Genomic DNA, 19,229 nt, shown 5'->3' with positions numbered 1-19,229 from the left:
GATTAACTGGCGACTCTGAATTTGCCAGGCGTGTGTTGCGAGATTGCAGACTGGCATCACACGCAGACTCGACTACCTTGATTGATATATTCTTGCGCCATGGATGACCTCAAGAATGTCTGGATGATCTAACGGTTTGAAAATTTTGCTCAGCTGATGCACCTGTAACTGCACCGAACTGCGGTCAGGATCGACACTGCGCATCATCGATCCTCAAACGGGGAAAAGACAGGACATGTCTTGGGATCAATTTTTTTTATTGAAACAGCTTCCATTAAAAGAACAGAAACATATGTCACATATTAACAAAAATGTTTTTCACTTATTTATTCAACTAAAAAAAAAAAAAAATCTTACAGAAAAGGTAAACACCGGGTACACTTTGAAAAGCTTAAAAATTAAAACTTCACTTCTCTCTATTAAAATGAAAACATTTCAATGACAAGTTCATACAAATTTGTTTGAAATCCCCACAAATAAATAACCTGAATTCAAAAATCTTTTTTGTGCTAAACATTTATTAACAAATATTTTCTGGAGAGTCCGAGTCGTGAAGCATATGCTGTAATTTCTTCATACAGCTCTGCGTTTAAGAGACTCGCAACATTTTGATGTTTTGGATATAAAGCAGGCGTTGGCCAACTTACACTCACATTTCCAAATCAAAAAACACGGGATACGGGAGTTTGCCCCATTTAAGGACTTTGTGTAGCAAGTCAGCGGTCACCTGTGCCTGCAGCTTTGACAAATTCCTTTCAAATATGAACCCAAGTCCATCGAGCAGAGTTAAAGTACGCCCTTAAGATGGCCCAGTAATGGCATCAGGTGCTTTTACTTCAGAATATAACGAAGCTTTGACACTTTTCAGGAGTGTCTGATCAGTAGCACCAACTCTCCAATGGCTTAGGGTAAAAAGAAAACATCGAAAAGCCCATTAAAGGTTCTTACACAGTCGCCCCCCCCTATTGGTCTGAACGGGATAAATAAGCTTTTCAGGTAAAACAATAGAATATTGTTGTGCACAAGTGGCTTTTCTTGCCTTAAAATTAAGTCAAGACAAAAATACAGTTTGAAAGATGGGATCACATGTCAATGAATTTAAAGTAAAACAATTACATAAATGAAAACTTCTGGTCGCTATAAGTCTTAATATTAAAGTAAATGGACACATCCTTAAAATATTCTTAAATAAAAAAAAGTACCCTTTGCCCTCAAAGAAGCATTCGTGCGGACACATAGTAAAATATCGTCTTCGTAAGTCAAAGAAGCGGCTGTTTAGGAGGCAGAGTGTCCATAACAGAGCAAAGTTAAGAGCTTCTCATCTCCTGGGTGCCAATATGAAAGGCACTCTAATGGCATATTTGGAAAGGAGACGCCCAGGAGTTCTCAAATGTCATTTTACATACCCTAATATTTTTGGTTTTCTACCTCAAAGGCGGGCCGCCCCCACCTGAGGAGTTCAGTAAGGGGAGGCCTCTTCAGGTAGCTCTTCCTCAATTACATTTTGTTGTATATTTGCATTAAGGCTCTTAATGTGTTGTCTGCTGACACACGTCAAACAATTCTAAGCCAAATAAAACGAGTGTAAATGAGATTATTACCTCACTTTTCGTAATCAAGGTTGATGGTGCTCTTTCTAAATACTGAAAGTGCAGCAATTTGTTTTTTAATGCATTTTTCTAACACATCCAAAAATAAAATAGAAACAGCATGACCTATTTTCTCATCGTATTATATGAAAGAACAAAATATAGTCAGGCAATTGCAAATCAAAGTATAAATGAAACAGAATTCCACACTGACAAACTCTAAATGCTTGGTTGATAACCACTTTTAGTATTCAAACATTTTAACAGACAAATGTTGACAGAAACACATCACTAAAACAAGCCTATGGCGTAATACGTACTGGTGAAGAACCAGAGGAAAACGCCAGCCAAACGAAGGAAAGAAACGTTTTCAAAATAAGTCACGATTTGCTTATTTCGACTCTGTAACGTCTGAAAGAGCATCAAATAAAAACAACTCAGCAAAAACGACCGAGTCAAAGTCTCAGCCCAGAGCATAAAGTGCAGTAAACAAACATCTTGAAAAGAAATTTTTCTAAACGTCCAACATGTACGTAACACTTGCTGGATAATTTTAGCCGATATAAAAGGACTGTTTGGTCACAAGACTTGCTGGGTTATTAAGAAGACTTGAAAAAGAAAGCAATGTAAGACAAACATGAAGAAAACAACAACAACAAAAAAAAAAAAACGGGGCAAGACTTGGCCAATACGAGACACTGGCCGCATTTTGTTGTCTTTATTCCTCATCCACGCGCTAGATAAGATATGTCTGCTCCACATTTTGACATGGGGACCTTTTCTCAGTTTGGCAGAGGGACGACTTCTTCATTTTTTCAGTGACCGCTTTTCGAAACTTTACTGTAGTCTTCTGGCTGGATACTTTTGCAGAGACACATAGACAGAGCCATTCCCATCAACTAAAAAAGAAAAGAAGTAAAAGACTCAGTTCAGATGAGTTGTTTTTTAGTGCGGTCACCTAAAAAAACACACGTGTAGGTGGGACATGTTGAACACTTACCTCTACCACTGCCACGGCAATGCAGATTCCAATTATAACTCCAATGTTGTTGAAAAACCAATCATCCAGACTTGACTTACAACCCTAAAAACAGAAATATCAGAAAGATTAATGAAAGTACAGGGTGAGTCCAAAGGATATTAACACTAATGGTACTGATATATTACATATATATATATATATATATATATATATATATATATATATATATATATATATATATATATATATTACAGGTGCTGGTCATAAAATTACAATATCATGACAAAGTTGATTTATTTCAGTAATTCCATTCAAAAAGTGAAACTTGTATATTAGATTCATCCATTACACACAGACTGATGTATTTCAAATGTTTATTTCTTTTAATGTTGATGATTATAACTGACAACTAATGAAAATCCCAAATTCAGTATCTCGGAAAATTAGAATATTGTGAAAAGGTTCAATATTGAATATTGACACTCTAATCAGCTAATTAACTCAAAACACCTGCAAAAGCCTTTAAATGGCCTCTCAGTCGAGTTCTGTAGGCTACACAATCATGGGGAAGACTGCTGACTTGACAGTTGTCCAAAAGACGACCACTGACACCTTGCACAAGGAGGGCAAGACACAAAAGGTCATTGCTAAAGAGGCTGGCTGTTCACAGAGCTCTGTGTCCAAGCACATTAACAGAGAGGCGAAGGGAAGGACAAGATGTGGTAGAAAAAAGTGTACAAGCAATAGGGATAACCGCACCCTGGAGAGGATTGTGAAACAAAACCCATTCAAAAAATGTGGGGGAGATTCACAAAGAGTGGACTGCAGCTGGAGTCAGTGCTTCAAGAGCCACCACGCACAGACGTATGCAAGACATGGGTTTCAGCTGTCACATTCCTTGTGTCAAGCCACTCTTGAACAAGAGACAGCGTCAGAAGCGTCTCGCCTTTGGACTGCTGCTGAGTGGTCCAAAGTTATGTTCTCTGATGAAAGTAAATTTTGCATTTCGTTTGGAAATCAAGGTCCCAGAGTCTGGAGGAAGAGAGGAGAGGCACAGAATTCACGTTGCATGAGGTCCAGTGTAAAGTTTCCACAGTCAGTGATGGTTTGGGGTGCCATGTCATCTGCTGGTGTCGGTCCATTGTGTTTTCTGAGGTCCAAGGTCAACGCAGCTGTCTACCAGGAAGTTTTAGAGCACTTCATGCTTCCTGCTGCTGACGAACTTTATGGAGATGCAGATTTCATTTTCCAGTAGGACCTGGCACCTGCACACAGTGCCAAAGCTACCAGTACCTGGTTTAAGGACCATGGTATCCCTGTTCTTGATTGGCCAGCAACCTTGCCTGACCTTAACCCCATAGAAAATCTATGGGGTATTGTGAAGAGGAAGATGCAATACGCCAGACCCAACAATTCAGAAGAGCTGAAGGCCACTATCAGAGCAACATGGGCTCTCATAACACCTGAGCAGTGCCACAATCGGCTCCATGCCACGCCGCATTGCTGCAGTAATCCAGGCTAAAGGATCCCTGAATACTGAATTTGGGACTTTCATTAGTTGTCAGTTATAATCATCAACATTAAAAGAAATAAACATTTGAAATACATCAGTCTGTGTGTAATGAATGAATCTAATATACAAGTTTCACTTTTTGAATGGAATTACTGAAATAAATCAATTTTGTCATGATATTCTAATTTTATGACCAGCACCTGTATATATATATATATATATATATATATATATATATATATATATATATATATATATATATATATATATATATATATATATATATATATATGCACTTATGTACAATTTTTGTGGACAATTTATGTGCCACATATGGTACATGTGTTAAATATGATGGCGAAAAAAGTTGAGACCTTCCTGTAAATCATCTTGCACTTATGAATTACTAGCAGGAGTACCCGGCATTGCCCGGGAATCTATAACTGGTGAATTTCCCAAATGAAAGAAACAGAACATAGAAATAGACAAAACAGTTTTCTGATTGACATTTTATTGTAATAGGTAATGCTAGCCCACCCGCGGTGTAGCATACGCCGCATAATTATTTTTTGATGGATGAACACTTCCTGAAAGACACAGTTGTCCAAATGGGGTGGGTATGAGGATACGACTGTAAGTGAATGAAAAGATGGAACTCTGGAGAGAGCAACATACAATTGTTTGTGACTGAAAACTGGGTTTGGCAGATACAGGCATATCTTTTTGAAAGTTTGGCCCTGTGCCTTATTAATTGTCATTGCAAAGGCCAATCAAACAGGAAATTGTCTACGTGTAAAAGTAAAAGGCAAATTTGAATCTGATGGGGTCAGGGATATCTCAGAAGTGACTGGTGATAGTAGCTGGAAGCATTTGGGACATTGCCACAATTTCTGCCTCACCACCATAAACACCGGAAGTATTCATGTAGTCAGCGTATTGTTGAGCAGACTGTATGACTATGCTTCCGTGACTAAGAACAATGCTCTGTTGTGCGCACCCCATGTGCACTGCCTGCTCATGCCTCGAGAGCGAGGGTGGACGCAGGAGGAGGGTTAGAGTTGGTGGGCGGGGCTCTGTCTTGCATGCGTATGTATCCCATGGTTGGGCGACTTGGTGGATTATATATAGAAAAGCAGCCAGAACCGAAAAGAACAATGAAAAGTCAACGTGGCTCAGAGGTGCATGTGGACTGTAGCACAGACCAAAGCGACTCAGGATGTGTTTGGAAAATGAACTGTCAACGTGGCTCACAGGTGCATGTGGACTGTACACAGACGAAAGCAACTCAGGTGAGGAGTTGGGGACGGGCACATGAGCAGACAGTGTGCATGCCTCGAGAACGAGGGTGGACGCGGGAGGAGGGTTAGAGTTGGCGGGCGGAGCCCTGTCGTGCGTATCCCATGGTCTTAAAGTTGGTGGGCGGGGCTCTGTGAGTTGGCGGGCGGGGCTCTGTCTTGCGTCTTGCGCGCCATGGTCGGCTGCTTAGTGAATTATATATATATAGATAAGTGGTCATTCCAGAGCCTTTGGATACACTATATTTTTTGTATTGACTTGTGGTGTGAAAATGAGCAAATTGTGAGGATTGCCCACTCTAGAACATGCTACATAGAGTTGTCCGTGTGAAAAGCATGGATTTTCCAAATTGATGCCTTTAACTTGCAGTGATTGTCCTTGAGTCTTATTAATTGACATAGCAAAAGCCAAACGAACAGGAAATTGTAGCCGTTTGAAAACAAAGGGTAAATCATTCGGAATCAGCAGAATTGTTGGTATGAAAACATCTTCACGTCTTGCGCAACGTTTCAGACGTCCTCGAAATAGACTTTTTTCTGGCATCAGAAGTGGACTTTGTAATTCTACGTCTTTTTTTCGGTGGCATGGGTATATTAGCGAAAAACAGGACAATTATAATGTGTTACATGGTATTACGTACGGAATAAGCACCACAGTGAGATGAATGTACGTGATTTACAATACGTCAGAAAGCAAACAAATAGCACCAGTCAGTCAGAAAGACCAAGACTGAAATCGTACTGTGAGTCGGAATGTGAGCAAACAGCACCACAAATACGGAAAGCCAGTCAGGCGCACTGGGTCATTCACATTTTACATCCATACGGCAGTTCCCCTTCACTCGATGAAAGCAGCCGGCCTTCTCATACTTGGACACTTCCACCATCTCTTGGCAATTTAAAGAAACATTGTTAAAGAGCAACGCACAGGGACCAAACATGCCGCTAGATGGCGCTGCCGTTAACGTCTGTTGCAACGTGCGGCCATCTTGTCGATGATAAGTACGGGGACGTGTGCCGAACGTTGTGTCGGTGAAAAGGTGCCCTGCGCTTCACCACGAACATCTTTCCCAACCAAACATAACCCATGACCTCCTCCCCATCCTCAGTTTGGTGGCGATTGGACGATCGGTGCAGATTTGTATGGTGGACAAACAAACAAACATACATACATACATACATAGACTGCTTTATATATTAAGATGTTTTGTGAATAAATTGTTTCTGCCATTCAAATGTTAACATAATTTTGACTCTCCCTGTATTATCAAGCTTAACAGAAATCTTAGTGATTGGCAAACATGGATATAGAGAGGGTATTAGAAATAAACATGATCCCTTAGGCTAAAAAGTCAAGGCAGAGGTAAAAAACTGAGGGGTAATCATTGACTCTGACCTAAACTTTAAAGTACATCTCTCTATTATAAAAGAAAATCTTGAGACGAGACGAGACTATTGCCAAGAGATTTTTTCAAGTCCCCCATTTCCAGTTCACGGTCCTCTCACCTCTCATTCGTGTGAATCCTTTTGTCAGACACACTTCCTGCGCTCTCAGCTCTTATAAATTTTTACGTTTTTCTCACTTTAAGTTCCCAATAAAAGAAGACTTATTATGTCCAAATCTTACTGAAGAATTTCATCTCAAAGAGTTCTCAACAGAAGAAATGAGTACACAGGCAATCCTAGCACAGAGAAACAATGAAGTCAAACGAATTAACACGAAAATTGTTAATCAGTTACACGGCAAATTGGTTAAATGCGTATCAATAGACTCTGCTGAAACAGTTAGTAGTGATCATGTGGAAGATGAAAACATCAACTTACAATATCCCATAGAATATCTACAACCGTTAACACCATCCAGTCTTCCACTGGCTGAATTACTGTTGAAAGAAGGACGTATCGTAATGTTATTGCGTAATTTATGTCTGAGTGATGGGCTATGCAATAGGACAAGATTAGTTGTATTCAAAATTGGTTGAACAATTCTGACATGTAAAATTTTAACAAGCAACAAGAAATGTAATGTAGTACATCTTCCGCAGATAACATTAGACACCAAAGGAGATCTTGATAAGCCATTCGTATTAAAACGTTTACAGTTTCCCGTTAGAATAGCTTTTGCTATGACAACAACTCACAGGGACAAACATTCGAAAAAGTTGGTTTATTTATTAGAGAGAAAGAAATGATATTCACTCACGGGCAGTTATACGTTGCGTTGTCATGATGTAAGTCAAAACACAGAATCAAAATTAAAGCGGTATTGATGAATAGTTAATTCCAAATATTATTTTTACTGAAGTTTTACAGTAAAAGTATAAGTTTAAAAAGTACTTGCGTGTTAATTTCAAGGTCAAACGGAACGAAAACGTATAACGCAACGAATAACTCTAACGCAACATGAAGCAACTTTCTTTCAATTTATTACGTTTTACTAATTTTTACTCTGGTTAATTACTCGCTATAAAGTAAAATAGTTCTATAATGCATATGTAACAATTCCCATGAAAATAACAATTTGTTGTCACACACGTGCGCATGGGAGGCAGCTAAAGGGCTTGAGTGAGGGTAGTTCAGAGTCAGGCCGAGATGTGGCAGAGTGCACTGACTCTTTTTCTCGCTTTCCTGCAGACCATTCACGGGAAGTTCCACCTGGCACTGTTGACGTCACTTCTGGGTCCAGACCTATAGAGGAAGACCTTGCCGGCTCCGGCCCCCTTGATGTCACGTCCGGGTTCAAGCCTATGGCAGAAGACCTTTCCGATCCCGGCCCCTTTAACGTCACTTCCTACCCTGACCTTTAAAAGCCTCCATCTTTTCCCTATTCCCTCAGTTCTGTTTTGGACTCCATTTTGTGCACATCAGTGCTATCATTTATTTGAAACTTTGCAGCCAGGAAACTAATTATACAGGTGGCTGGCCCAAACCTTCCTGATGAATTTGTGTTGTTTTTGTGACACTGTTTAAATTGTATATCTGCTTCCCCATACGTGAGCGGCAGAGCCGTGAAGTGGCTAGCATGTAGAGCCCGCACGGTGGTTCGCGAGCAAAGTGAGCAGGGGGCAGAGCCCCCTAGAATTAAATAGATTACTATGAATGAATTTTTCTCACTTAAGGAATATAGCAAAAGTTAGACCTCTTATAATTTTACAAGACGCTGAAAAATTAAGTTTACGCTTTTGTTTTTAGTCAACTAGATTGCTGTAATGCACTCCTAACAGGACTACCCAAGAATCTTGATCAAACCAATGAAGCTAACTTTCCTTTTAGCAAAGATGATAACCACCGACAACCCCTCCTTTTGACAAAATTTGATATACAATTTATTTTTGTATAGTCCAAAATCACACAAGAAGTGCCGCAATGGGCTTTAACAGACCCTGCCTTTTGACAACCCCCCAGCCTTCACTCTCTAAGAAGACAAGGAAAAACTTCCAAAAACAGTGCAATAGAAATATTACAAGTACAGAGCAGAATTCAACAATAGATGACATCACATAATAGGATTTCGGTTTGTTTAGAGTCCTGTTTAGAGATATCTGCCCTGCCCTAAAAGCACCAAGCACATTTGCACCAACCCCTTGCTGAGTGTGTGTGTCCTTATTTGCCCAGCTCATCTTGGTTCATGACGAGTGTCAGTTATGGGTTTGAGAAACTCCTGGGAGCACCGGGTAGTGTGGAGCCAACCCAGATCAACAGAGCAACACCTAAAGCAGCGTTTCTCAACCTTTAAGTATTTGCGACCCGAGTTTTCATAACAGTTTTAATTGCGCCCCGTAACATTTTTTTGAAAGGAGCCCACTAATGCCAATTTGTTCTTTTTCAATTAATGATATATCATAGATGCATATTTTATTATACCTACTTAACTTTTATCGACATTTATCTAACTCTATATTTATTTTTCTAGATAGATAGATAGATACTTTATTAATCCCAATGGGAAATTCACATTCTTCAGCAGCAGCATACTGATACAATAAATAATATTAAATTAAAGAATGATAATAATGCAGGTGAAAAACAGACAATAACTATGTATAATGTTAAATGTTAACGTTTACCCCCCTGGATGGAATTAAAGAGTCGCATAGTTTGGGGGAGGAATGATCTCCTCAGTCTGTCAGTGGAGCAGGACAGTGACAGCAGTCTGTCGCTGAAGCTGCTCTTCTGTCTGGAGATGATACTATTAAGTGGATGCAGTGGATTCTCCATAATTGATAGGAGCCTGCTGAGCGCCCTTCGCTCTGCCACAGATGTTAAACTGTCCAGCTCCATGCCAACAATAGAGCTTGCCTTCCTCACCAGTTTTACTAGTTTCTAGTATCAGAATGTAGTTTAAGTTAATTTGTATTGGTTTCAATAGATGTATTTTTCATATTTTCAATTCTTGTTTTCTTTTTTTCACATTTTTGCGCCCCCCCCCCCCAAAGGGGGGCCCACCCCACAGATTGAGAACCACTGCCCAAAAGAGTCCTGCATTAAGTGCTTCTGAGAGTGCCAAATCATCTTAATTTACTTTCAAACTACCACTGTCTCATTTTAATATCGTTTCTTTTTCATTATATATACTATATTTACCTTTTGTGTCGGTCTGAGTTTATTTTCTAAATAAGAATCTTTATTGTGGACAGTTAAATTGTAAGTTTATAGCTTGATGCTCTTTGGGTACAGATTATGTCAAATTAGCAGAAAGAAAAATCTGTATTTATGTGAAGAAGGGAATGCTTAATGTACAAAATATACTGGAGAGAACATGACCTAAATGTTTTGCCATCTGCAATCATTTGAATGAAATCAAAAATATAATAAACCTTCCCTTTAAAAGTAATCCTGTCAGCTGCTTTCAGTTTAACAATCTAAAATTGGACACAAAAATGTCATTTTTTTTTTTCCACTCGAAACCAACAATAAAATTCAAGCTTCGACGGAACAGAGATTGCCTGTGCCCCCCCACCCCCATTTCAGAGTGCACTTTAAACTACATTTACACTTTTCACTTCTAAAAAAAACACAAAAATCTAAGCTTTTTTTTAAAAAAAAAAACAGGATGTAAAACTGATGGCACACACAAATTCAAAATAGCTCTGTCATGTTAATGATCTTCTTTTCCTTCCAGATCTGACAGCAGAAAGGCAGATCTGTTACTTCAGGCCAATGTGATAACAGAAAAAATGCAAAAAATGGTAAAGATGAAACGGGCCCAGTTGCTCTTACCGTTTGGTAGACTGGCCAGACAGAAGAACTGGCATTGCAGAAACCTGAAGATGGTGCACCTGTGATGTTTGCACAAGAGCACGGGTACAGGAAGGTGTTGTTCTTAATGGTCAAGTTTTCAGTCCAGTTTCCAGGTCCATACCAGCCACAGCAAGAAGCCTACAGAAAAGAAAAAGAAAGTGCTACTACTGTAAAAATAAGTATGAATACCAGGGTAGGTATCACAATCTTAAGAAGATTCACAGCCTTCTCAAATTACTGTTTTCTTTAAAAGTAACACAGTACAGCATAACCGGGGAACTCTCTGCATTAATATTACTTCTACTGACATTTTCTGTTTTAATGATGCAGGAAGCATACATTGTCAAGTTATATATACTTGAAATATTTTCCACTTAAATTAAGCTCAACGATTTTCCAAGGGATCTGAATTTTAAATCACAATTGCTCTAGTTTACTACGTGAGCCCAAGCAACTCGATCTGTCCTCTACTTACAGAAAATATATATGAAAAATATTTATATACCATATATACTCGCATTTAAGTTCTCCCGTGGATAAGTCAGGACTTGATTTTACCATATAATTTCTGGTATTTTATAATGTCGGTCGTATAAGTCAAATGCAGAAAACTCACACTATTGGTCCAAGAGATTATGATATGGTAACGCCCGCCCACCTGAGAAAGTAACCACGGAGCACACTGCCTTTTTTTTCCTATGTATTGTGCCTACATGACCCACACGGTAATACCCAAGCTATTCTGAAGCGACCTTTGCACTGATTTGTGTTTTTTTGCATCTCACACCTAGTGCTGGGCGGTATACCGGTTCATACTGAAAACCATTTTTTATTTTTTTTTATGATATGGATTTTTCTTATACTGCAACACCGGTTTAAATTGCCTAAACGACATTCAGAACGTGGCGCAGCGGGAAACTGTTCAAGTGGGGACCTTTTTCACTGCTACACCGCTAAACACAGATTTGTTGCACTAGGGCTCTTTTTCACTGCTACACCACCAAATAGTGGGTGGTAGCATAGGTATGCCGCGCGGTGAAAATGGACAGAAAGCATTCCGAAACTGAACTAAAAGTAAAGTTGAACATGATGAACAGAAGAACTTTTGCCGAAAAAAAGGAGTCGCGTCCATCGCCTGGAGATACTTTAGTTTTACAAGGTCAGATGTGTAAATACTGTTTCTATACTACTGGATAATACTGCAAGCCAAGTTGTACTTGTTTTATTTGTTTTCAATACAGTGTAATGTACCTGGGTACTGTGTAATAGTGTGACGACATGTTGACTTTATTCTCGATATTTCCACTTTAATCTTGACGGTTATGACGAGATAAAGTCGACATGTTGACTTTATAGACGTCAGATAGAGACAGCATGCATGCAATAAAGATAGCCCGCTCAGAAGAACATGCACTGAATTCTGTGTTCGTGTCTTCGACCAGCAGATCACAAACCCAACATTTACACAATATTTAAGTTAAACCTATGCGATAGCTATTCATACATCCAGTTTTTTGGAGCCTCGTCACACCTGCCATAAAGTTCTCTACACTGAACATACACCTGGGGACCCCTTACTGCGAGGGAGCAGCACTACCGCCTCACTACCATGCATGTGTAATACCTGCTTTAATGCATTTCATCATGAAAATGATATCAAGTATTTATCTTAGCATTCTAAATTTTCAGAAAGCAGGAATATCATGAAGCGAATGGATTCTGTATGGTGATCGCCTGTCTTCTCTTAGTGCGGAGGAAGTTAGTTTAAGAAGCGTAGTGATTAACCACTGGGTCGGGGAACGTAACACAAAGCATTTGATGTGCTGCATTAATTTATGACGGGGTAAAGTAAGTAATTGATTAAACATTGATTTTAGGAAGAAGTTTAGTTTACGACATTCTACTTTAATTATGAAGTAAACTATGAGAATAAAGTGGAAATGTCGACTTTAATCTCAACATAAACGGCGAGAATAAAGTGGAAATGTCGACTTTAATCTCGACATAAACGGCGAGAATAAAGTGGAAATGTTGACTTTGTTCTCGACATATAGTTTGTTTTTTTCTTCCAAGTATAGCTTAGCTTGAAGCAAGGTCCATATTAATGCAGTTTGCCTAAATGATGGTTCAGTTGGTAAAGATGTCATCACCAAGTTGCACTTTTTTAATTTTATTTTAATTTGGTGAATACCGTGTAATGCACCTGGGCTTGAAGTCTTGAAGTAATAGTGCAACTATCAGTAATAATACTATTATTTATTTTATTGTTATTATTTATTAGTTTAAATATTATGCAGTTTAATGATGATAAAGTTGTTTAAAAAGTCACTTTAACGTGTCAGTGGACAGAGATTGTTAACATTAACAGAAAGTGTAGTTGGTTTACAAAAAATATTTACTATTTATTCCTTTTCTAAGACATATTCGCTGCAATACAATTTTTGACAAGCACTTCTGGATATTTTACTAGGTCTAAATGCCTCTTTGTATGGTTGAAAATATGTTGTCAAAATTATAGTTTGTTTTTGCAAAATTTGTTCAATAAAAAGGTTCTATATTTTGACTGCATCTGTCATGCAATGTGATAACTTCTCCATTAGTGCCACCCCCTTGAAAACTATCACTTTATGGGGCAATGCAAAACTGTATTAATACTTGTGTGCACATTAAAATGGTTTTTTTTGTACAATGTACAATACTCTTGACAGTGGAATAGGTTATTCTTAGCCAGTAATTGCAGTGGAAAATGTGGTTAACATCCACTTATGCATGGAGAAAAAAATACCGTTGAATACCGTGAAACCGGGATAATTTAGAAAAATACCGTGATATAGAATTTTGGTCATACCGCCAGCGGTACCCAAGGATTCTCTGAAGAAGCACAGTACCGAAGGAGCCCAGTCCTCATGTCAGGTCACTGGATAGTGTCCATGTCTCACAAACAGGAAGCACCAGGACTCTAAAGATTTGGACCTTTGTCCTTTAGCAGAGATACTGGGAGAGCCACACACCCCTTTACAGAGACCTCATGACCCCGCCATTCTCTCCCAATCCATATACTGATTTCATAGGAAGAGTCATCAGAGACATGACACTCTTTGTGGAAAGAGTTTTTGATCGGACACCCTGTGGTATTATTTGGAGGATGCCGGTGCTCTGTGCCAAACTTGCATCAAGACAACTACTTCTTTTTTCGGCTGCTCCCGTTAGGGGTTGCCACAGCGGATCATCTTCTTCCATATCTTTCTGTCCTCTGCATCTTGTTCTGTTACACCCATCACCTGCATGTCCTCTTTCACCACATCCATAAACCTTCTCTTAGGCCTTCCTCTTTTCATCTTTCCTGGCAGCTCTATCCTTAGCATCCTTCTCCCAATATACCCAGCATCTCTCCTCTGCACATGTCCAAACCAACGCAATCTCGCCTCTCTGACTTTGTCTCCCAACCGTCCAACTTGAGCTGACTCTCTAATGTCCTCATTTCTAATCCTGTCTATCCTCGTCACACCCAATGCAAATCTTAGCATCTTTAACAAAGGGTTTTTCTTGTCTCCTCACTTATTATCAGTTTTCATGGGCGGAATATTGTGGTGCAGCCAAAGGCTTGGAGAGAATGCAATTAAAGGAACCTGTCAGCGACATCTTTGCTCTTTCATACACTGGAACGATCTCCAGCTTGGAGTGGGAATTACTAACCCTAGGTGGGAGATCGAAATTCTTTCATGAAAAAGATTGGCTTGCTACCTGCAGTTTAGAGAGTCACAGCTGTCCCAAGTGAAGGGAGTTTAAATACAGTGGCATCTTTTCCATGAGGGATGGCAGAAGTGAATAAAATTGACTAAAAGCACCTTTGTGGACATTGTAATTAGACCACATAAGCAAAGTCTATGGAAGAAGAAAATGTGATTTTTAAAATCTGAAATGTAATGTATTAGCCACTGAACATCAATTTAAAAAATAAAGAGTATGAAGCAATCACACATAAACAATCAAAAGGAAGGAGAGAAATCCTGGAAATAACAAATTGCCAAAATATGTCATTTTTTTATGCCCAGGAAGCACCTGAGGTAAAAGACGGGACACTAAAATATTACACAAAGAAAGTCGTACCATCTTACATGAGCGGCAGCACTTCTGGGGGAGTAGAGTATGAATTCTACATTTTGTGATGTGCAAAAAAATAATTTATAAAGAAGTAGATCCCACCATATTGACAGGGTTTTTCAAATTGTAAATTTGTACAAGTCAAGACAAGCTGGGGAGCATACATCGGGACAGCGTGTTGCTGCACCTACCACATGAAGAAACAGCTTGGGATCCCGTCTGGGGCCCCCCCCCAGGCAGACACGTGGTTCAGTCCCACCCTCTGGAAATGACCTTCTATCTGCCGCAGCCAGGTGGTACTGGCCTGGCCCAGCCACTCGAGTCCCCAACAATGACGATCCTACTAGCGGAATCACCCTCGGGGAATTGTGCCACATAGCCACAGTGCCGTAACTGACGCTCCCTCACAATGCAGGTCATGTGCCTCATTCGGTACTCCATGAGCAACACAAAGTCAAACCAGCGGTACCTAAGGATTCTCCGAAGAGATACAAGAGTCCAGTCTTCATGTCAGGTCACTGGATAGCATCCATGTCTCACAAACAGGGAGCACCAGGACTCTAATGTCTTGGACCTTCGTCCTTTTGCATAGATATCACGAGTGCCACACACCCCTTTCCAGCGACCTCATGACCCCCCATGCTCTCCCAATCCGTCTACTGACGTCATAGGAAGAGTCACCAGAGACATGAATGTCACTGCCGAGGTCAGTAAACCTCTCAACGATGTCGACACTCTCTCCACAGACAGACACACTGTTGATGGCCGTGCCCAAGAGGTTATTAAAAGCCTTGTATGTTGAACATATATACTGTAAATCAAACAATACACACATTATGATGTTTTTGAAACAATACCAATCCTCAGATTCATAACAAACTACATGCGGAATCAAATTATTAGCTAACACCAGTTGTTAACATCTTTAAATTGTGTACTCGTTGGTGCAGTGATCACTTACTTGTTTTTGTATGTAGTCCCAGGCAGCATCAGTGCTGTTTTTCCCATTATAATTCGTAATTACTCTGTTGATGATCAACGTTAATTCTCCACTCAACTGTAACGACAAGGAAATGTCAAAATTAATCAACTGTAACGACAAGGAAATGTCAAAATTAAATATAAAAAGATCATCTTGATTCTGTTGTTGTGTATCATGTTTTAATACGCATATCATGAATTATCAGACAAAGTCTTTGGCAGAATTCCTGAAATCAACATAACTTTCACTAGTGAACAAAATTTTATATAATAAAAACAGAAACTTACTCCGTATAACACAACATACTAGTAAGGTGAAATCAGGGATTATTACCTCTTGGGCTACATATACACTGATGCTCGTGAGTCTGTTTCCCTGCAGACACTCCAGTATAAACAAAGCAGTTAAAATGTAGTGACTATTAAATTTGTTGTCATGTATACATGAGATTCTTACATGCAACTCTCTCATGGAATAATATCAGTAGTATAAAAGAAAAACAAAAACAACATAACAGCAATCTTCATTTGAGAAAAGGTTATAGCATAAATGGCTAGGTAATACACTTTCATCAGTGCAATATCATGTATGTGTACCATGCAGTCAAATGGTTTCATTACTCAGCTGTCTTATGCTGACTACAACAAGTATAACATACGCAACGTAATGTTTTAAGTGAACAGAACTGGGTAAACCTTTGTTGTGCTTTCCTTCTTTAGAGCACATTAACATCCACTACTGGTCAAAAGTTTCAGAACACCTCCGTTTTTCAGTTTCGATGGAAATGCACACAGTTTAATGTCTTAATGTCTCGTGAAATCACTGCATAGAACAAACAATGGCAAATAAAAAGAATAAGTCAAGAAATCATTACATGCACAAATTTTATTCAAATTTTTGATTTATCATGGTAGCCACCTTTTGCTGATACAACAGGCAAACTGATAACCCTTTTGATTCACAGTACCAGTCACTCTGTGCAAGTCACCAGCTCTGCCCTCAGCAAAAGACTCCTAGACCATCTCCTCCATGTTTGACAGCTGGTGTCACACACTGAGGAACCATCCTTTCACCAACTCAACGGCGTACAAACACCCTGCGTGATGAACCTGAAATTTGGATTCATCAGCCAATAAGGCTTTACAACTTATATCTTGTGCAGAGTGTGTTACCAGATTTGCGTAGCAAGGAAGCCGGACAGATAAAATCAGGCCAACACCTAAGCCCTACTGAATTTCCACCCTGCCACCCTAAAATTAACAACACCCAGGAAAAAACCCTTAAGATTAAATACACCAAACACACAAATATATAAATAATATATATATAAAAAAATACTCTTTAAAAACCATGCTTATATAGAGTTACAAAGTGTACCAAAATGTAAAAAATAAGTCTCTCATACTTCACTTGTAAAATAAAAGCGTGGGCGCTTTTGCTAATCTTAAAATCTTAAGTGCTTTGGACTGATGAGACACAAATGGAGTTATTTAGTCATACCAAAAAGCTCTTTGCATGGCGGAAGAAGAACACCACATTCCAAGAAAAACACCTGCTACCTACTGTCAAATTTAGTGGGGGCTGTGTGGCGAGTTCAGGGACTGGGGCCCTTATTAAAGTCGAGGGTCAGATAAATTCAACCCAATATCAACAAATATCCAAAGAATTAAGAGGGGTTCCCAAACTTTTTCATATGACTATTTAGGACAATTGAGGTATTTGTGTGTTTCATTTTCTCCTAAGATACCTCAGCTGGCTTCTACCCTTTGGAGCCTATAGTTGCCACTGTTCAATATGAGGACAAGAGCTGTACCAAGGACAGACAAAGAATCCGTTATGAGGCTGAAAAACAAGAATTAAACCACTGGAGACATTCACAAAATGTTAGGATGACTGTGTGGATGCTGAAGTTGGAAAACAACGAGAGACAAAAACACCAATCCATATTACTAAACGAGAATGGTAAACCGAATGGACGCAGGGACATGGGCCGTGGACACAAAAGACGTAGTGCGCAGGCGCCACACAAAGCCCCCCTCCAAGCACCGGAAAATGAGAAATGATGCGCCGCGCCCATAGCACACACAAAAAAGGAGTCGGACGCGGGCGCCACACAAACCCATGGCACAAAGCGCCACATGAAGCCCATAGCACACGAAATGGGACACACACAAAAAAGAGGATTCAGACCCACAACACACAAAGCACCCCTCCACTAACAGAAGTAAGAAATGAGGCAACGCACCTCTAGCACACCAAAAACAAAGGAGTCAGACGCAAGCGCCACATAGCACACGAAACGGTACGCACACAAAAAAGAGGATTCAGACCCACGACACACAAAGCCCCCCTCCACTAACAGAAATAAAAAATGAGGCGACGCGCCCCTAGCACACAAAAAAAAAAGAGTCAGACGCGAGCGCCACACAAAGCCCATTGCACACGAAACGGGACAGAGTACAGACATAGCAGACGAAACGGGACGTACACAAAAAGGAAGATTCAGATCCACGACACACAAAGCCCACCTCCACTAACAGAAATAAATAATGAGGCAACGCACCCCTAGCACAGATTGAGGCTCAAAAACGGAAGAGCAACCAAAAGCGAACACTCGAGATCATACAAAAACCCCACACATACGGACAACACAACATATTTGAATCAGATTATCCCCGCCTAACAGTGAAACGGGACAGTCTAAGGAGTCCACAAAACTTCACAAATCAAGCACGAGATGGTACTGAAAAAGAGGACTCACACCCCCACATCACAGTTAAACGGAACAGACTACGGAGTCCTCAAAGGGTCACACATCAAACCCAACATATTACAGAAAGCGATTTGTGTTTCGGAAAACGGCAGATACTACGATAGAAGCATTCGCCTACAACTCGCATCTGAAATCAACGTACAGACTATACAGCACATTCCACGCACTTCTAAAAAAACGCACGCCAACAAACGACGTCATACATAAACAACAAGAGACCGGACTACAATACATATACAGGCGCGACACCTGATGGGTAATAATACGAAGAAACGAAATGTCCGTATTAAACATACGTCATCTGAACACGTTCAAACTGTACAGTATAGGTGAATCATATTACAATGATGCACTATTAACCATACAACCACAGAAAAGGCTCCATATTAACAGTGAGTGCGATCCTCCTTATTACTTAAGAAAAAAGGAGTCAGCACAGAAAAAAGGAGTCAAAGAAATGAGGCGCCGCGACCACAGAAAAAAGGAGTCAGCACAGAAAAAAGGAGTCAAACGCCGGCGCCACACGAAACCCATTGCACACGAAACTAGCACACAAAAAAAAAAGAAGCCGCTCGCGCCCCACCAATCCCACCACCCCCTCCAAGCAACATCCCCCCCCCCCACCAGACGCCGGCAAAGCACACAGCGCCGCACGAATCCCATTGCACACGAAACGGGACGCACACAAAGAGGAGAATTCAACAAGCTCCTAGCACACCAAAAAAAAGAAGCCGTAACCGCCACACAAAG

The 19,229-nt window shown here is 40.0% G+C and overlaps 1 protein-coding gene across 2 annotated transcripts in view; it reads right to left on the bottom strand.

Annotated features, from left to right (window-relative positions):
• Window positions 1-495: 495 nt before the first annotated feature.
• LOC114647364 (CD82 antigen-like) overlaps window positions 496-19,229 on the bottom strand; it is a 215,039-nt gene continuing 196,305 nt past the window's right edge. For both annotated transcript variants that reach the window (XM_051923510.1, XM_051923511.1), the window contains exons 6-9: window positions 15,686-15,781; window positions 10,600-10,758; window positions 2,590-2,673; window positions 496-2,488 (exon numbers count right to left, since the gene is read on the bottom strand). In XM_051923510.1, the coding sequence (XP_051779470.1) occupies window positions 2,405-2,488; window positions 2,590-2,673; window positions 10,600-10,758; window positions 15,686-15,781 (423 nt within the window). In that variant the 3' untranslated portion in view covers window positions 496-2,404. The remainder of the gene's footprint in view (window positions 2,489-2,589; window positions 2,674-10,599; window positions 10,759-15,685; window positions 15,782-19,229) is intronic.

Source organism: Erpetoichthys calabaricus, chromosome 2 (genome assembly GCF_900747795.2).
Source record: "Erpetoichthys calabaricus chromosome 2, fErpCal1.3, whole genome shotgun sequence".
Lineage (NCBI taxonomy): Eukaryota > Metazoa > Chordata > Cladistia > Polypteriformes > Polypteridae > Erpetoichthys > Erpetoichthys calabaricus.
The sequence above is the reverse complement of the archived record's forward strand: the minus strand, read 5'-3'. Positions and strand labels throughout refer to the sequence as shown.